The sequence below is a fragment of the Ochotona princeps genome, chromosome 7 (genome assembly GCF_030435755.1).
Source record: "Ochotona princeps isolate mOchPri1 chromosome 7, mOchPri1.hap1, whole genome shotgun sequence".
Taxonomy (NCBI): domain Eukaryota; kingdom Metazoa; phylum Chordata; class Mammalia; order Lagomorpha; family Ochotonidae; genus Ochotona; species Ochotona princeps.
In genome coordinates, this window is record NC_080838.1 from 12,178,422 (window position 1) to 12,195,672 (window position 17,251).

Below are 17,251 nucleotides of genomic sequence, written 5' to 3' on the forward strand. Positions count from 1 at the left end.
CAACCAGCCGTGTGCTTTTGCCAGCTGTTGGCAGTGGTCTACAGGCCGTTGATGTCAGGATCCCTCAGCCCACATCCTGGGGAGAGGCAGAGATCTCCTCCTTCAGACTAGCTCAGCTCTAAATCCGCGCCCAGGGTTCCTTTATGGCTTCTCCTTAATCAGATGCCTTCTCACCGAGCAGGCGAAAGAACGAATCTCCTGGCTCCAGAAAAAGGACACTCTGCACTTCTGCACGTACAGTTCATCAGCAGCAGACCCTGACCCAGAAAGGGAGTAGACGCCACCAAGAGCCATGGTGACGGCTGCTGCTCTGCTGCTGGTGGACAGCGATCCCAAGCCCCAGTGGACCCAGGCAGAGAGCAGCGCAATAGTTTGAGCTTCCTGTCCCAGAAAACCTATGTTATGACATCATCTACCCAAGGAAAGGAAAAGACAATTGCATCAACTGCTTGGGTGATGAGATTGTTGACTTGGTGCCACTAGGTGGCCTGGATCTGAAGAGTCGAGGATATTTGAAGCAGTGGTGATCAACCTAGATTCTCCGCTCCCAATGACACAATGAAAGTGTCTATGTGGATGGTATGGAGAGGCTGAGAGCAGGGGTTGCCTCCCCTCCAAGAGTGGCCATACTTGGATGTGATTTATGAATTGGGTTTGCAGAAAGAGAAGATTCCTTCTGGGAACAGGGGTCCTGGTGCTTGGAAGAGATATTTTGAGGTAAATGGCAGGGTGTATAACAACTGTTAGCCCAGGATTGGCTCCAATACTCAATGTACAGATCGACCACATTGCCACCATGCTTTTGACTCAAATGCCAAAAGTCCACACCTTACTTTCCTTTGTACCCTGAACTCCCATCACAAATCCAGTCAATGGGTAGGTACTCACTGCATAGGGCTCCTAAAGGCTTGCAAATCTGGATGTACTTTGACTCATCTATTTGTTTAAGTTCTCTCTCTTTTTGCTTTTATTTCTTTATGTAGTGCTGATCAACCCCAGAGAAAGCTGGAGGTGATGCAAAGGGTTTTTGCCAGGCCACAAAAGAAGCTTTCAGGAAGCTCTGTCCTTAGAAAGGGATCCACATTCTTACCTGTGAGTGTTCTTTATAGACCTTGCTGGGTCACAGCACATCTTCTTCTTTACCACTGGGAAGAACTGTGAACAGGCTGTGAGTCTACTGGTTCTAGAGCAGTGAGGAAAGGTGTATGTTTGACACTATGACACCTTGGAGGCCCAGAGGTAACTCCACAGGTGCCTTGAGTAGCCTCATGAGGCACAAATGTGCCTTGATTCACTCACTACCCTTCAGCTCAGTTAGTGTATATTCATTTTCTACTATGTGCCAGATACTGTGCTAGAAGCTAGGGGATATCACTGAAAATAGTCTCTGTCCTTGGGGGATGTATATTCATCAGAACCCAAAGTAACAGTTCTGAACCCAGGCTGCACATTCTAATCACCTAGAATGTTTTAACCAGTAGGGACGTGGATTCTGCTCCCAAGAAGTTTGAACTGCACCGTGACTCTCTGGAAGAGGATTTGGAGATCTTGGAGGAGCATCTCATCTGCGCCGTTGTGCACCTGACCCATCTTTCTTGAAGTCGGATCTCCATCCAGCTGGGGGAATATGGGGGCGAGGAGCCCGAGGCAACGCGTGTTTTGTTTCCTCTGGATCTGCATCTCACAGCTTAACTTTTTCCTGTGACTTCCTTCATTTCACACATCAGGAGATTTTTCTTCTGGAAATTATATCTCGGCATGTGAGGTCAAGTAAGCTGGATTTCAAAGGTGTTCAGCCTTCACCTTTCTCCACCCTGGGTATTGGCTGGTTGCTTTTGTCTTTTCTCCTTCACTCCTTCTCTTTATTGCCCATTCGGCAGCATCTCTGTTTTGCTTAGGGCTCTGGTAAACAGCAATGAGCCGGGAGCAGGAAGGAAGCCCCCTCTGCTCTAATCTCTCAGAGCACTTCTCTCTTTTTTAATCCTCCTTTTCTTTCTGCTACAGATACAGCCTTCCTCCTGCCCCATCTCCGTCCTTAAACATCTAGATCTTTCTGCTACTGGGTTGTTAAAGACCTGGAGGAGAGGGAAGGCAGCCTCAGGGGTACAAATTGGGCTTCATAAATCTCCCATCTTCAACCAGACTTGCTAGGTGCCCCATTAATAAGCATTAAAGAGAGAGAGAAATATTAGTTGGCCACAACCAAAAGGAGTTGATTTTCAATCCCTGAGCATTTGGGCAATTGAGACTCGGCTTATTCCAAGGGCTCAGCTTACATATGCCCTACAAATAAAAATAATAATGACATAATAGTACTAATGCTTGTGCTGCGTTTGGAGCTTGAAATGATCGGTGACATTTCCCCTGATGAGGTTAAACAGCCTGGCTTCGGGGGCCGTACATTTGCATAATAAAGATCAGGAGTCTCTGCCTTGGACATGACATCTCTCTGGGCACCAGCTGCCTGGTGTCCTTGATTCAGGGACACCCCACCCTAATGTACTTCCATATGCAGTCCTGGGCAGTGATTCTAATCTTTGGCTTGCATGTGAAATGTCAGCCTTTTTTTTTTCTTTTTTTTTGGGGGGGGGGCGGTCTGGGAGAACAACAAATTATGCTTCTAAATGAGAAGGTGCTGCCTGTAATGGATAATATAATCTGAAAATGCAGAGGCAACATCTGTGACCCATGGTGCTAACCTAGCAAGCTCTGGTCTATTTTTCCAGCCTATCAGTTGATAGGAAAACATCACTTTAGAGATAATAATTAATCATTAGTCAAAATGGATATCCCCGGTGTTTTTTTTTTTTCTTTTTCTTTTGCCTCTCAGACAGCCCTGCCTAGCCTGACTATAAATCAGGAAAATACGCTCTTTAATATCCAGTGGAATATATTTCCTTGCAATCTCTTTCCTCCATAAAGTAACGAAGCACTTTGTAGAAATTGTCTGTCACCAGCTGAGGGGAAGCGGTTCTCAAGGTGCCATTTGAAGGGAGGAAAATGCAGAGTCCAAAGAAAGGACTCAGCAAGGTGAAGATGGTGGCTGAAACCCCTGAGAACTATCTTCTTGCAGTGCTGGACTCCAGCTGAGCTGTCGAATAAGGATGGCTGGCCCTTTCCCCATCCGGGTCTGTGGGCTCCTCTTTCCTTTGTTCAGCCAGCACAGGATCCCGGCAGCTCAACTGGCTGCCATGAGTCCCAGCCCCCGAGATCCCATCATTCCCCTGGCAGATGTGGGTTGATCATTCCCAGTGGATCTCTGCTTGCTGCAGGCTCTCTTCGAATCCATTAAAATATTGACAGCACCCAACATGCTCCAGGAAAACAGATGAGCTGTCAATATGGTTTGGAAGTCATGTTGAGACAAAGGAATCCAAAGGCTGCCCTAGACTGACTTGTCTGGTTGTAACTTCTTATCTATAAAAATAAGGCATTGTACATGGTTGGAACCTTAGTTTCTTTACAAAAATGAAAGTGATGACAGAGATCTTCCACCTGTTGGCTCACTCCTCCGAAATGGTCACAACGGTCAGGGCTGACCAGGCACAGCCCAGAATTCCATATGACTATGTGGCAGGGGTGCACACACGTGACTCATCTTCCATTGTTTTCCTATGTGCATTAGCAGGGATTTGGATCAGAAGCAGAGCACCCAGGGTTCTAATCTCCACTCTGATAAGGGTTACTAGTGTTGTAAATAGCAACTAAACCCACTGTCCCCAGCACTGGCTCCTAGAGCCCTCTGCTGCCCAGGCAGTGCTTCAGTGTGAAACAAAAGGGAGACCGAGGCAAGGAAAGAGCAGGGCAAGTTATCCACAAACTTCACTCGGAGCACTCAGCTTTTATTTTTCCACTCGTACAATTGTTTAAAATGCGCATCCTGCAGGTGATGGCACAAGAGGTTGGAAGCCTGCTACCCATATGGGAGACCCTGATGGCATTCCTAGCTCTTGGCCTTAACGTGGCCCTGCCCTGGGTGTTGTGGGCATTTAGGGAGTCACCTAGCAGATGGGATATCTCCCTGATTTATATCTTCCTCTTTGCCTTCCAAATAAAATTAAATTAAACATTCAACAAATAACTACATCATTGAGTGGATTCAAATGAATGCAGTCTGTACTGTGAGGCAGCTCAGCTCCAGTTGTTAAGTTGTGACTCACCAGAATCGTATCCATGGGGAAAATTAATTGGTAAAATTCCAAAATAGTCCCTGAATGTGAAAAGCTTAAGACCCACCCTTACCCCCTGAACTGTGGCTATTACATTAGCACAACAGATGTACAAACATTTGTTTAAAAGATAAAAAGAGTTTTTAGTCATTGTCTTTTCACTATTTCTCCTTAACTTTGTGTTTAGCCCTTAAGCTCTTTTCCTCCAAGAATAGGTCGCCAGAACAATTTTGCAGTTGTTCTTACAAACAAAAATGCGATTTTAAGATGTTACATTAGAGTCCCTTTGCCTTCCTAGAAGTTGCATGGCTTTGTGCTTTTGTAACAGCGGTCCAATTGAGGGATACTTCCTTCTCTCTCCCCTCTGGGGCTTCTCCAGGTTCACAATAGCACAGGGATTTTATGTGACTGGACTGCAGGCTGTGGCTCCAGCAGCTCTCTGCAAAGGAACATTGCTGCAAGAGTGTCTGACCCCCGGCAGGGTTACAGCCAGAGGATACCATGGTAACCACAGTGCCCCCGACTGCCTCCAGTTGTAGAAAACTGTGGAAGGCAGGGGTGCCAGGGAAGTTGTCGAGGAATGGTAATGATGTTTTCTTGGTAGTCCCAGGATTTCTCTACGTAGCCTAATTTAAAGATAGTGCTACAGTCATAGTGAATTGACACCAGCCACAACTTCAATCAGATGGTTTCCGACAGATATCTGCATGTCACAACAACCCAAAGGATCACATTCTGATCCACTTTTCTCTGATAAGGAAGCAGAGCTCAGAGGTCAGATTAACCTTGCTGCATCATGTCACTATTCTGCCTGCAGTGGAAGCCCAGGTGGAAAGGAAGAAATGCTTCATCCTGAAATTTGGAGATTTCCCTCCATTCCCCTGTCTTCCTTGAAACACTGCAGGGAAGGAGTCTTGGGGTACCTTCCCAAGGATGAGCAGCCTCTCCCGTGGCAGGACAGCAGTGTGGCCCGAAGTTGTCATGAATAGAGACAGTTGCTTCTCTTTTGCCTTTTTTCTCATCCCAAAGAGAACTGTAGTGTCTTTCCTTCTAATTAAAGAGAATCAGTGCTGTGACTTGCAAAACCATCTAACTTCTGAGGCTGATCTTAAGAGACCTGCAGATCCTGGTTATGTGTGCATGTTGCTTTTAGAAAGCCATGGTACAAGAAGACACAAAGAAGAAACCAAATTTCACCCCGACTCCATTAACAGCCCTCAGGAAGCTGCTGGCTGGCAATCAGCAGATGCTCCAGCCCATTCAATGGCACACAGAGCAGAAGAACTGCCCAGATGAGCCCAGACGAGTCCCCTAATCACGAAAGACCATGAGCAGCAGTGGTAAAGGTTGCTTTAAACTGATAAGTTATGCGGCACTTTGTTTCACGTGAGTAGGTAACTCAGTCTGTTCACAAAGGAAACTTCCCTCTTGGACGTCAAACATGTTGAAGATGTTGTCTTTATGGTGCATCTGGCTTTGACATGATGTGGGCAGGTGAGAGCTCAACACTAATGGGAGCCTTCATTTGCGTTTTGGTGAAAACATCCGAGGATAGTGGGTAGGAAGGGAGGCTATTTGTAAGCCCCATTGAGCATGGCACATTTGCTTTCCATGGCATTTCTAGACCACATTAATGTGTGAACACACAAATCACCCAGGTCTCCGTGTACCTAATGACAGAGGCCAAGGAACACAGTGACCTTGTGCAGGATCCAGGAGACAGGGTCTTGTGACATGCCCAGTGAGTTACAGGAAGCTGGAAAATAGTAGGGACTATTTCTTACACATTGAATTTCACAAAGATTAAACATAAAAATAATGCAAGTTTCTTAGCATAGTTGCTATACGAATTAGACATTCAACAAACACTTATTTCAAAGCTGTCACGATTTTTGATTCCACTTTAATTGGATCACAGCTTTGTAGTATGTTTACTTCTGAAAAGGCAACTAATTCCACTATACTGTAGTAGCCGACTATATTTAAGGTGTTTTGACCTCACACAGTATCTATGGAATCAATGCTAAATCAAAGACATCTTCATTAAGTTATGGGAGCAGATCAATGGCTTCTGTGCTTGATGGTTTCTTCTGGAATCCTTTGAGAGGACACAAAAAGGCTTCTCTGTAAAGTATGCTGGTTAAAAATAACTTTTTTCAGCCTGATCTTTGGCAAAAGGTCATCTGTGGACTGTTGGGATAGCTAGTCTTCCCATCAGGTGTAAGTGGATGAGAGGTCCCAGCTCCACTTGCACCTGTTGGAGAGGCTATCTTACCCACCTGGTGCTCACAGCCTCATGCTGTATGGATATTTCTGAAAAGGGAGCTTGCTCAGTCAAGTGCTCTAAAACTTTCCCTAGTTCAGATCAATTTCCATGGTGGATTTTCCAGGCTACCAAATTTCTAAGAAGCCTGCATACGTTTGCATTCACCCAGCCAACTGCCTCAGACCTCCAACTAGCTTTGAATTCTTCAATTCGGAAAAAAAAAAACAAGAGAGGCAAGGTGGGGGTTGCAGTTCTTTTTTTCTCGCAAGAGACATGAACTTCACCTTACATCTTTTGCAAAAGTTAGGGGAGGTAAGGTGGAGACACCAAGGAGGGACAGGGTTTCTATTTCTGCAGGTTCCTCAAGGCAACAGAGGAAGCGCAGTGGCTACAGGAGTCTAGTTAATGAGCAGGTTATACAATATTCATTGTGTTGAGTTTAACTCTTCAAACAGAACGCCTAATTGCAAAAAGAATAAAAAAGTGAAATCACAGATGTTAAGACAACAAAGCTTGGGAAGCACTCCCTGTGTTGATAGAGCTGTCCTCTCGCTGTTTGCTCCACTGGCTGCATGCTGACAGGGGCCCCGCCGGTTCCTATACTCATCAGGGTTTCTCATTAGCTCTGTTCTGACTGAGACATGCTACAGGAACTGAGGAGACCAGTGAGAGGTAGGACAGCCTTCTCAGAGGACTCTGGTTACCCACAGAAGGAGCAATCTAGTTGTAGTCTGCCTGAACCAGAACAAAACTGTTCTCCCCAATCTTCCTGACATACACAGGCTCACCACCATCACTCCCTGCAACAGCCTCTGTGGCAGGTTCCCCCAAAGACACCTGAGTCTGCTTGCGGTAACACTGGGTGTGCAGATAGCAAATTCCAGCAGCCAGGACCATACCCAGGGTAGCTGACAGGCAGAGCAAGATTCCCAGCTGGGAAGTTCTGAGCTGGATCCCCAAAGGGGTACTGTCTCCTTCTAGCCCAACCTCTGGTCTGAGGTTGGTCTTCCTAGGGGCTCCCATGCCAACCTTTCCCTTGTTCTCTTTGACTCTGGGCTCCTCAAACTTCAGCTGAGGTAAGAAGCTGGCAGAAGGCATGGGTGCCTTGGAAGTGCAGGAGGTACGGAAGACAGGGGTTGGCTTGATGGTGGCTTCCTTCCCAGTGAAGGTTTCAGAGGGCCAGAGATACTGAGGATAGGTGAGTGTGACACTGGCCAGAGGCAGCCCTGTCCCAGTTCTATTAGAATCCTCTGTCTTGTCCTAGAAAAACAGAGAGGGAAAAAAAATGCTACTAAACTTTGCAGCTAATTTGTGTTTTTTAAAGACTTTTGAACAGCAGTTGCAACCCATGTCCCCATGCCTGCTCCTGCAAAAGTGCACAGCAAAATGCCCAAGTGCATAAATATGCACTTGTTATTGATGGGGATGGCATGACTCATGGGAACCCTGAGCACAGAGTCCAGTTACAAGAAAAAACTCAGGGTCCTTTAAGAGAGAGCTAAGCCAATATAGGTGTTTGTATCATCTGCAACAGCTGAAAGCTTTGAGTGTGTCTTTATGGCAAAACCAATGAAAGAGGGATCACTTAATCTTACTGTAGCTTCCAATAAATTTAAGTAAGAATACTATATCATGTTTTATTTTGTGTTCTAAGATTTCAAAGGAATAGTAAATCAGTGGGCATGTATATTTTATATTGCCCATTGATTTAACCTCTGGGACCATACGTGATGTTTTGAAGCTGATGTTATGAAGGAGGGGTTGAGAAAGAGAGAAGAAAGGAATTATTAACCAAGGCTAAGTGGGGAAATATATCACCAATTTCTGTAATTACCAGTGGCTTCAAAGATATTGCATATGATGGAAAGGCTGGTATTGCTCAGTGAAAAGACACAGTGTGTACATTGCACTCATGCCTCCTGCTCTCTGACTTTGGCTCTGATCACCCAGCCTAGAACTTCACACTCTGATGAGCTAAATGGGCTAGCCTCAGCCCCTGCTTACCATGCACACTCCTACCTGTGTATCCACATCTGAGGAAAGGCAAGTGCCCAAGGAATCAAAGACTGGATCATTCTCAGCCCTAAATGGAAGAATGCAAAGTCTGAGAGGAGGAGTCCCCAGATATTTGGATCAAAAATCAATGTTTCTTACTGCTATTGTATATACTGATGAAATGAGATTTCCAGATTTTGGCATCAAGAGTCATAGCGTAGCTATGATGTGAAGATACTGGCAAAGAAATACAAAATATCATCATTTATTATTTAATGGGAATTACATTTCTCTATACCACAATATTAGAAATATATTTACATTTACATATTAAAACACTTTAGTTTACTTGTAATGGTATTTGAGAGACCTATCCAGTCTAGGAGAGTATAGTTTCCCTGGGTAATTATGATACCCAGCCATGCTGATCAGTAGTCCTTCAATAATCAGGGTTCCCACACATTTATCAATACATACAGTTGAGATCATTTTGTTTTTTAGCCAGTGTTTACCCTGGCCCCACCACCCACACTGGTAATCCAGTCCAACAACATTACCCATGGTGGGTGCTCAAGCAGGAAGCAAAATCCTCTGGAGAGAATTTCCTGGGGGTCACACGCTGCTCCAGCTCACGGACATTCAGGGATGGCTCTGGGAGTGAGATGCTGTCCCTGAGATGTTGCTGCCCATCACTGCTTGCTGTCACTGTGTATGTGGATGGTTGGGACAGAGTATCTGCCCCCCAAGGAAACTCAGTCATCCAAGTGCTGGCATGAACAGGATATAGGCTATCTTCTTCCACAGTTCCAGTAAGGACAACAGCTAACACGTCTGCACGCTGCTGCGGAAGAGTCATGGAGGTACTGGGAGCTAAGCAGAGACCCAAAGACATGGAGAGACAGAGTGAGACATGTTCCCTGAATGGATTAGAACAAACAACTACAGCAACAGGTAAATAAATAGTGGAAGCTTTAATGTGCATTAAACATTGACAATGAAGTGTCATCAAAGGCATCCAATGATCTGCCAGGCTGGAGCTAGAAAGGGAGAAATGTGAAGACTTGACCCTGTAAGCATCTCAGACTGGCGTGTGTGATATAGGGGGAAGGGGACAAGTTTTCCAGTGAGGTTAGGTACTGGAGATGTCAAAGGTCAACCTGATACCAACTTTTATTTACATCTATATTCTACCAGACATGATTTTACTTGGGATTAGAATGCAACACTTGCAGGATTTATCAAGTAAATCAATAGACTTTTAACACCTGTTGGGTTTGTGGGATCTGAGACACTTTTAGACCCCAGGCTCTTTACTCTACTTTGCAAGTGCCAAGGTAGAAAGATTGAAGAACAGGTGCCAAGCAATGGGAGAAGACGAGGGTTTGGGGTAAAAGCAGAGAAGGGGTTGGCCCAGGTGTCTCTGTGTCTGTGTCTGCTGTACTGAGCAGCAGTGGTGGCTCTGGCCGGATTGTGGCCTTCACATATTCACAGACATTAAAGGACGTTGGTGTTGGATGGGTTAATATGGGACCTTCTCTGCCAAGCTTGGGTGCCTTTTTATCAGTGCCTCTGCTCTGGGCCCTTAACTAGAAATAAATAACAAAAACAAGTTCCACAGCACCAGGAATTTTCAGTTAGGTCAAACATTCTCTAGCCGATCAGGATTTCTTTTCTCTGTTTGCTTTTCTTTTTCAGAAGTTCATGCACCAACAGAATGAAAGTCACATGGTGAGCCAGGGAAAGGTCTGTTGCCCTCGAAACAACCTCTTCTCCCTGACTTGTTCTGTGACCCAGGCTGTAAAGCGCTTTCTTCCTACCACGGAGAGGGACAGGAGAACCCAGTTGAATTTTTAGTTTTTAAAAAAGTGGAGAGACTATGTCTTCCTTCCTTCCTTCATTTATCTATCTATCTATCTATCTATCTATCTATCTATCTATCTATCTATCTTTCTTTCTTTCTTTCTTTTCTTTCTTTCTTTCTTTCTCTTCTTTCTTTCATTTTTGTGCTTCAGTGTGGCTTCCGGGAGTTAAGGAAAAGAGCTAAAATGCTGTGAATTGGGCTGAATACAAGGGTGGAAGAACATGTGCCCTGTGTTTTCACTTGGCGACACAGGTCCGATTGCTCCATCACCCAATGTAATTTTCTAGGCTGAGCTGGAGTGTGTTTGGCTGCACTGAACAAAGCATGGTGAGCCTTCCTCTCTCTCACAGGTGATCACAGCCCCAAGAACTGCTGCAGTCAACCCCAGCAGGTGTTCCATGATTGTTTTTGTATGAACAGAACACTAACCATAGGAACTTATAAATCAAAACAGATGACTGTAAAAATAATGATGAGAATCAAGCAAGTGAACATAGTGGAAAGCCGTACCTGGGGCAACTTCTCTATCATCTGACCTCTGTCGAGGGGCGGGCATCAAAAATCTGGGCTCCATGTGGTCGTTCGAATCACCTCTGCTCTGTGTATGTTGAGACACAATAGATGACTCAATCCTTGCCCAGTAAAAGAAATAGGACTGGACCAGTGATAAACTGTGGTAAAAGAGAGAGCTAAGTGGGTCACAGCTTTAGTACCTTTTGGGTAATACCTCAGACCAGAGTAACAGAAAGGAAAAGCACACTCAAAGATACCTGCATGAATAGAATGAGCAAGAGTTTATGTTATCCTTTGAGTGACTTTCTGATTTTTAAAAACAAAAAGTCAATAGCAACAACTCATGAGAATAAGAAAGGTTGTGGACAAACCAATTGCCCCCTGAATAAAAATAGTCACTGAAAATATCTCATTTTGCTCAAAAGTTGTATTCTTGGAGTGTTTCTCCTCAAACAAAAAGTTTCATCTTCAACTTTATTATTAGTCATTACTAACATACTGCTCACTCCATTGTTTATTGAAGAGTCCATATTTTATCATGTAATTCTATTGTAATTGTGAATCGAAAGTGAGAACTAAATCAGTTATAACTAAAGAAATCTTTTGAACACCCAATGCCTTTCCTTGCTAAAAGTCACTTTCACTAACATCCTATTTATACTTCCCAAAGTTTCAGAGTATAGGTTTATTGGCAAGTGTCATTTCCCCACTCCCTCCTCCCTGTAAGTATTAAGAAGGCAGACCTAAAAACGTGACTCATTTAGGTAAGGCCAACCAGAGAGTCGAGGTGCAGGAGAAATGAGAGTTCAGGGCTCCAGCGTGTGGTTTGTGGACCCAGCTGATGACGATTTTGTGGCACACTGATGTGATGATGACTGAGCTTGGAAGGGACTTCTTAGCAAGTGTCTCAGCACTGTTGCCTGGCAAGTGGAGATCGTAGTTTCTGAAGGATATCCATGTAGCACATACCAACTGTGCTGGGATATTAAAAAAATAGCCACCGGAGCTTTGAGAAATCAAAGTGACCACAGACTTAAGGACTTCAAATGGCAAACGTCTTCTGCACCGAGTAAGGATCAAAGGCATGGGCAGAAGTTGGGTTATGGAAAGTCTCTCAAGCATTTATGAGGGTGGTAAGGGCAAGCAACTGAGGGATACAACTTTCTTCCTGAAATCAGACAGACAGACAGACACACACACTACTTTGCAGGTAAGTGTTCCATAAAAATGGCAAAGCAAATATCACATTTTGAGTAATAACAATGCTCACTTATACAAAGGGAACTTGAAAAAGCTTACGGAAAAATGGGATTGGGTTTATTTTCACGTGAAATGTTTGAAAGCCATGCATAGTTTGTTTTCATAATATGCTTTCCCATGACGTTTCTAAAGACCCTTCTTATATCTGGGTTTCAATATTGCTTCACCAAAATAAACTGGTCTTTTGTTGCCATTTTTCATGTGTTTTTGAAGTGTCCACATGTAGCAGGAACTGTTCCCAGGAACTGTTCCCAGGAATTGCTCTAAGCTCACTGGCTCTTCCTCCCCGCATAGTGCTACCAGGCAGGTGCTGTCACCATTATGCCCATTTGATAGATGGCCAGTGAAGGCCAAGCAATGTAAGTGGGTCTAGGGGAGGGTACATTTGTCCACCTCTGTGTCCATCAGTTCTGTGCTACTATCCTGCCACCAACCCTAATGTCCCCTCATTGGAATTCCCTGGAGGGATTGGCCAATGTCACCTGGGCCTAGGGAGGAAGAGAAGTGACACTTTTACCATGGATCACGGCCAAGGGCGGGTAGTGGGGCAGCTGTGTGTGTGAGGTGGAGGCCAAGTTGCTTGGGTGGCCCTCTGCAAAATTTTTCTAGTCCAGGCGGCCCTGGTGTTCAACGTGAATAGAATTGGAGGTGAGGGATCAGGGGCGCTCATCTCTGGTTAAGGCGGAGAGCTCAGATGCTGGGATGACATCATGGCTCACTCTCTTACAGGAATCTGATGTCCCCCACGGGCTGGGAAGGAGCCTTCCACACAAACGAGAGGTTTCTCTTCGGGGACTTGTCAGAGTGGGTGACTGTGTCGGCTGCTGCAAAACAAGTCATCTGTTTGGAACGAGGAGGGATGAAGACGAATGTGCCAGCCACTTGATGATCAGACACTTTTCGGGCCTGCAGCAGAAAGCCCATGAAATCACGACTGCTTCTCACGGTCACTGCAACACAAGACAGGTCTTGAGGGTGAATAAGCTTGAATTGAGTCCTGTTCAGTGATTTGATACGCATATTTTCAAAGCTAACAGCTTGACAAGGATGTGAAGTGGTTAAGCCAGTGTTTGGGCCTCCTGCATCACTTATTAGAATGCCTGGGTTTGAATCCCGGCTCTGCTCCTTACTCCAGCTTCCTGCTGAGGCACTCCCTGGGAGGCCACAGGGATAGCCCATGCACTTAGGTCCCTGTTAGCTCACATAAGAGACTAAGATGGAGTTCCTGGTGACTAGTTCCTGGCTTTGGCTTTTTCCAGCCTTGGTTGTTGCAGGTAGTTGGAAATGAAACAGCCTACAGAAGATATTTGTCTGTCTCTTTGCCTTTCCAATAAGATGGAAATAAAGAAATGAATAAGTAAAATATAAAAATATGGGGCCTGCATGTGGCATGTAGGTAAGCCATGGCTTAGGACAAGTTAAGGAGACCTGAATGGACTTTTGTTTCCCGGCTTCAGCCTGGCCCAATCCTGCCTGTTGCAGGCATCTGGAGAGTCGATGATCAGATTCAAGACTTCTCCCTATCTCTGTGTCTCTCCATCTTTAAAACAAATGAACACATGAATAGAGCTTTAAAAATTTTTTTAAATGCTTCAAACTAGTACCTAGAAAGTGAAAAATTCATTTGAGGAAACATGATGAATGCTGTGCGTGTGTGTGTGTGTGTGTGTGTGTGTGTGTATTTGTAATATTGGACCTAACAATGCCTCTGTATATGGCTGGCACTGTGGCATAGCAAGTTAAGCCACTGCCCGTGACACCAGCATCCCATATTGGCACTAGATCGAGTTCCAATTTCTTCTCTTCCAGTCCAGCTGCCTGCTAACACAGCAGGAGATGGCCCACGATCCTGACCTCTGGTCTTGGCCTGACCTAGTTCTGGCCATAGCAGCCATTTGGTAAATTCACTAGCAAACAAAAGATCTCTCTCGCTCCATCTCTCTCTGCATCTTTCTCTCTCTCTTTCTGTAACTCTGTCTTTCAGGTAAGTAAATAAATCTCTTACAAATGAAATTAAAAAATGGAACAAATGCTTCTGTCATCAAAACCCAAGTACCACAAAGGAAAAAGAATAAAAGTGTTATTTAAAAAATACAAATACTGATGCAATCAAAATATATAAACTAAGAAAAGTACTTAGAAGACACAAAAAGTACAAATATTCATGTCATTATGGCCAATCAGAGAGATGGTAACCCCCTTCTTCTAATGATAAGACACAAACAGAAAATAAAGCAAGTTTGAGCATAACCTAAAAAGTAGCCACAAATGAGACCCTATTTTATATTTACCATGTTAGCAAATATTAAAATGTGTAGTTGTAATTAGCACTGAGAGCATTATGCAAAAACTAGGACACTCACTGGTTCTGGATCTAGAATCTCTGTAGCTGATAAGCATCCCCACCCCCTCCGCCCTCCTGCCTCGGAGACAGCAGCCTCCCAGGGTCCAGACACCCATAGCAGGTCCCACCCCTTATGGATGTCGCCCTAATCCCCATGAGCCCCGGCTCTCTTTCTCACTTATGCTTCCTGCCATCATTTCCCACACAAATCAACTGCACTCAAGTTCTTTTCTGGCGTTCGTCAGCACTTAAGCTAGAAGAGCAGGCACTGCTCTTTTCTTGTTTTTAATTTTCAGGGTTTTTATGTGGATTCATTTGAAAGGCAGAGCAACAGAAATATATCCATTATCTAACCTAAGTGTCTATCAACAGAAAACATTATTGTTTCAAATGAGAGAAAAAGCGTATTTCTCATATACACACACACGCACAATACACAAAGGTGATTCTAGGTAACTATGCATTCATGATCATATACATTTATGTCTTATGATAATGACATTTTTAGAACAACGCTGTCTGTGTCCGCTTCTCTTGCATTTATACAAATGACTAGCAAAACAGAGATAGATTATCCTGTGGTTTTCCTGACACACATAATTCATGCTTGGTTTGGGCTAAGTCATTGTTTCTTACAACGAAGCTCAACTGCAGTCCAGGATGCCCCTGCCTGGAGCACAGAAGATTGCCTAGGGACTCTCAGTTACTGGGTTTCTCAAAGCCTCCCTGCACATACCTGGAACCTCATCTCCTGGAGAGTAGGAAGACCTGCCAGTATGGATGGTGATGTACGGGCTTCCGGAACGCTGAGGTGGTGCTCCAATATGTCTGGGATGCATGTCTTCACAGGCCCATGTGCCGGCACCATGGGAAAAGGCGGACAAGGTGGAAGCCAGGCAGAGGGTGGCACAAGTCCAGCTTGCAAGGGTGACCAGGATGCTCATCTGCTCTGTCCTACATGGTGACAAACAACCACCTCAGTCTAGATGATTTCCGAGAACAGATGAGGCCCAACATGATTGCACGATAAATTAAGCCTGTTCCCACAGTACCGGCATCCCGTTGGCTGCTCCACTTCCAATTCAGCTTCCTGCAAATGTGTGTGGGGAAGAAGCAGAAGATGGCCTGCGTGCTTGGGTTCCTGTCACCCATATGGGACACCTAAATGGAATTCTGGCTTCCTGGCTTTGGCCTGGCTCAGCTTGAACATGACCATCACAGACATTTGTGAAAAGTGAACCAATGATGGATGGTTTCTCTCTCTTTCTCTCTCTCCCCACCCCCCTCAGTCACACTGACTTTCAAATACATAAGGTAAATCTTAAAAAGGAGAAGAAGGAGGAGGAAGAGAAAAAGAAAAGATCTCCAATCTTTAGTTGGGATTGGCTCAAACCCACTCACTCCGCCTTCATACCTGAATACTGTTAGTTCTGTCTGCAGATTGTAAGTGCGCCAGGTCAAGCCCAAGATGACATAGCAGCCTATAGACTGTTCGATTTGTAAACCCTTAGCTTCTTTTTTTCAGTCACTTATTTTCATTTAATTTGGCATACAGAGAAACAGAGATTATTCATCTGCCACTTTAAATGCCTGCAACAGCCAGGGCTGGGCCAGGCTAAGGCCAGAAGGCAAGAACTCAATCTCCCACACAAGTGGCAGAGATACCACTTCTTGAGCTGTCTGTCACTGCTGCCTTCCAAGACGTGCCTTAGCAGGAAGCTACAGACAGCCTGATGGAGAACGTGGGAGCCTGCACAGCAGCTTGACCCATGCTGCACAGGCTCACCCTAAATGTTTGCTTAACTTCCCTCTTCATAGCTTTCTCATAACAGAAGACCAAGTGACTTTTTTTTTTAAAGACACAATTTAATGATTAAGACCTGCAGGTGTTGGTATCCTAATGTAAACTCCTCTGAAAGTGCTATGTATGGGCAATGAGAAATCTGATATCTTAGGGCCGAAGCACACCCCCAGAATGAGTCCAATAGGACCAGGTGGCCTGGTGCAGAGTGGCCTGGCTTAGTGCTTTGTTTCTGCACCAGCAAATTCTTACATACTTTTTCTTAAATTAAAGATTTATTTATTTATTTTTATTGGAAAGTCAGATATACAGAGAAGAGGGGAGAGAGAGAGAGAAAGATCTTCCACACGTTGATTCACTCCCTAAGTGGCCACCAGTTAGTGAACCACCAGTTAAATGATCTCGATTTCTATGCTGCTCCCCGCCCTCCCTGTAATTCTGACTTTCAAGTAGAATTTGAATAAGCCTTTTTTACATTTTATTAAAGATGTAGTGCAATGAAGCATAAAAATAGTTGAGTAGGGAAACAATCTGTACAACTGGTGATGAGTCACCCGCTGCCTGCCTCACTGCTGCACACTTTCACCGCTGCCACCTCGTCCAGAGGCACAGCAAGATCCTGTGAGAGGCTTGTGACAATGCCTTCCATTTCTAAGTGTGTTTTCCACCTGGGACTCAGAATTGAATACTACTATATCCCAGCTTTCCAGACACATTAGGAAATAATGGACCACAAGTCATGGAGCCATATTCTTAGTGGAAGGGCCTGGAGGCCATGGCACTCTCTTTCAGAAGGGCCACCGGAAAACACCCTTGGGAGGCAGAGGTGGTCTCTTCTCCAAAGGCACATCAAACACAGAAGCCCACAGGAAAAAAGTGAGTGGGCTCTATGTCTCCCCAAACACATCATGGCCACAAGTCCCACCCTCCCCCGTCCTAGCTCTTAGAGCACCGTTGGTACAATGCAGTCAATTCTAAGGTCTTCCTCTCCCACCAGCACCTTGTCCACTTGCTACAGCATTCACTTACCAAGGAGCACACT

The 17,251-nt window shown here is 44.9% G+C and overlaps 1 protein-coding gene across 1 annotated transcript; it reads right to left on the minus strand.

The window, feature by feature from the left end:
- Nucleotides 1–7,041: 7,041 nt before the first annotated feature.
- REELD1 (reeler domain containing 1) lies at nt 7,042–15,357 on the minus strand. Its single transcript, XM_036494952.2, is given in 6 exon segments — nt 7,042–7,695; nt 8,455–8,518; nt 8,988–9,300; nt 10,802–10,962; nt 12,792–13,014; nt 15,145–15,357. Coding segments are annotated over 6 exon segments (1,623 nt in total). The 5' UTR covers nt 15,353–15,357.
- Between the last annotated feature and the right edge of the window lie 1,894 nt (nt 15,358–17,251).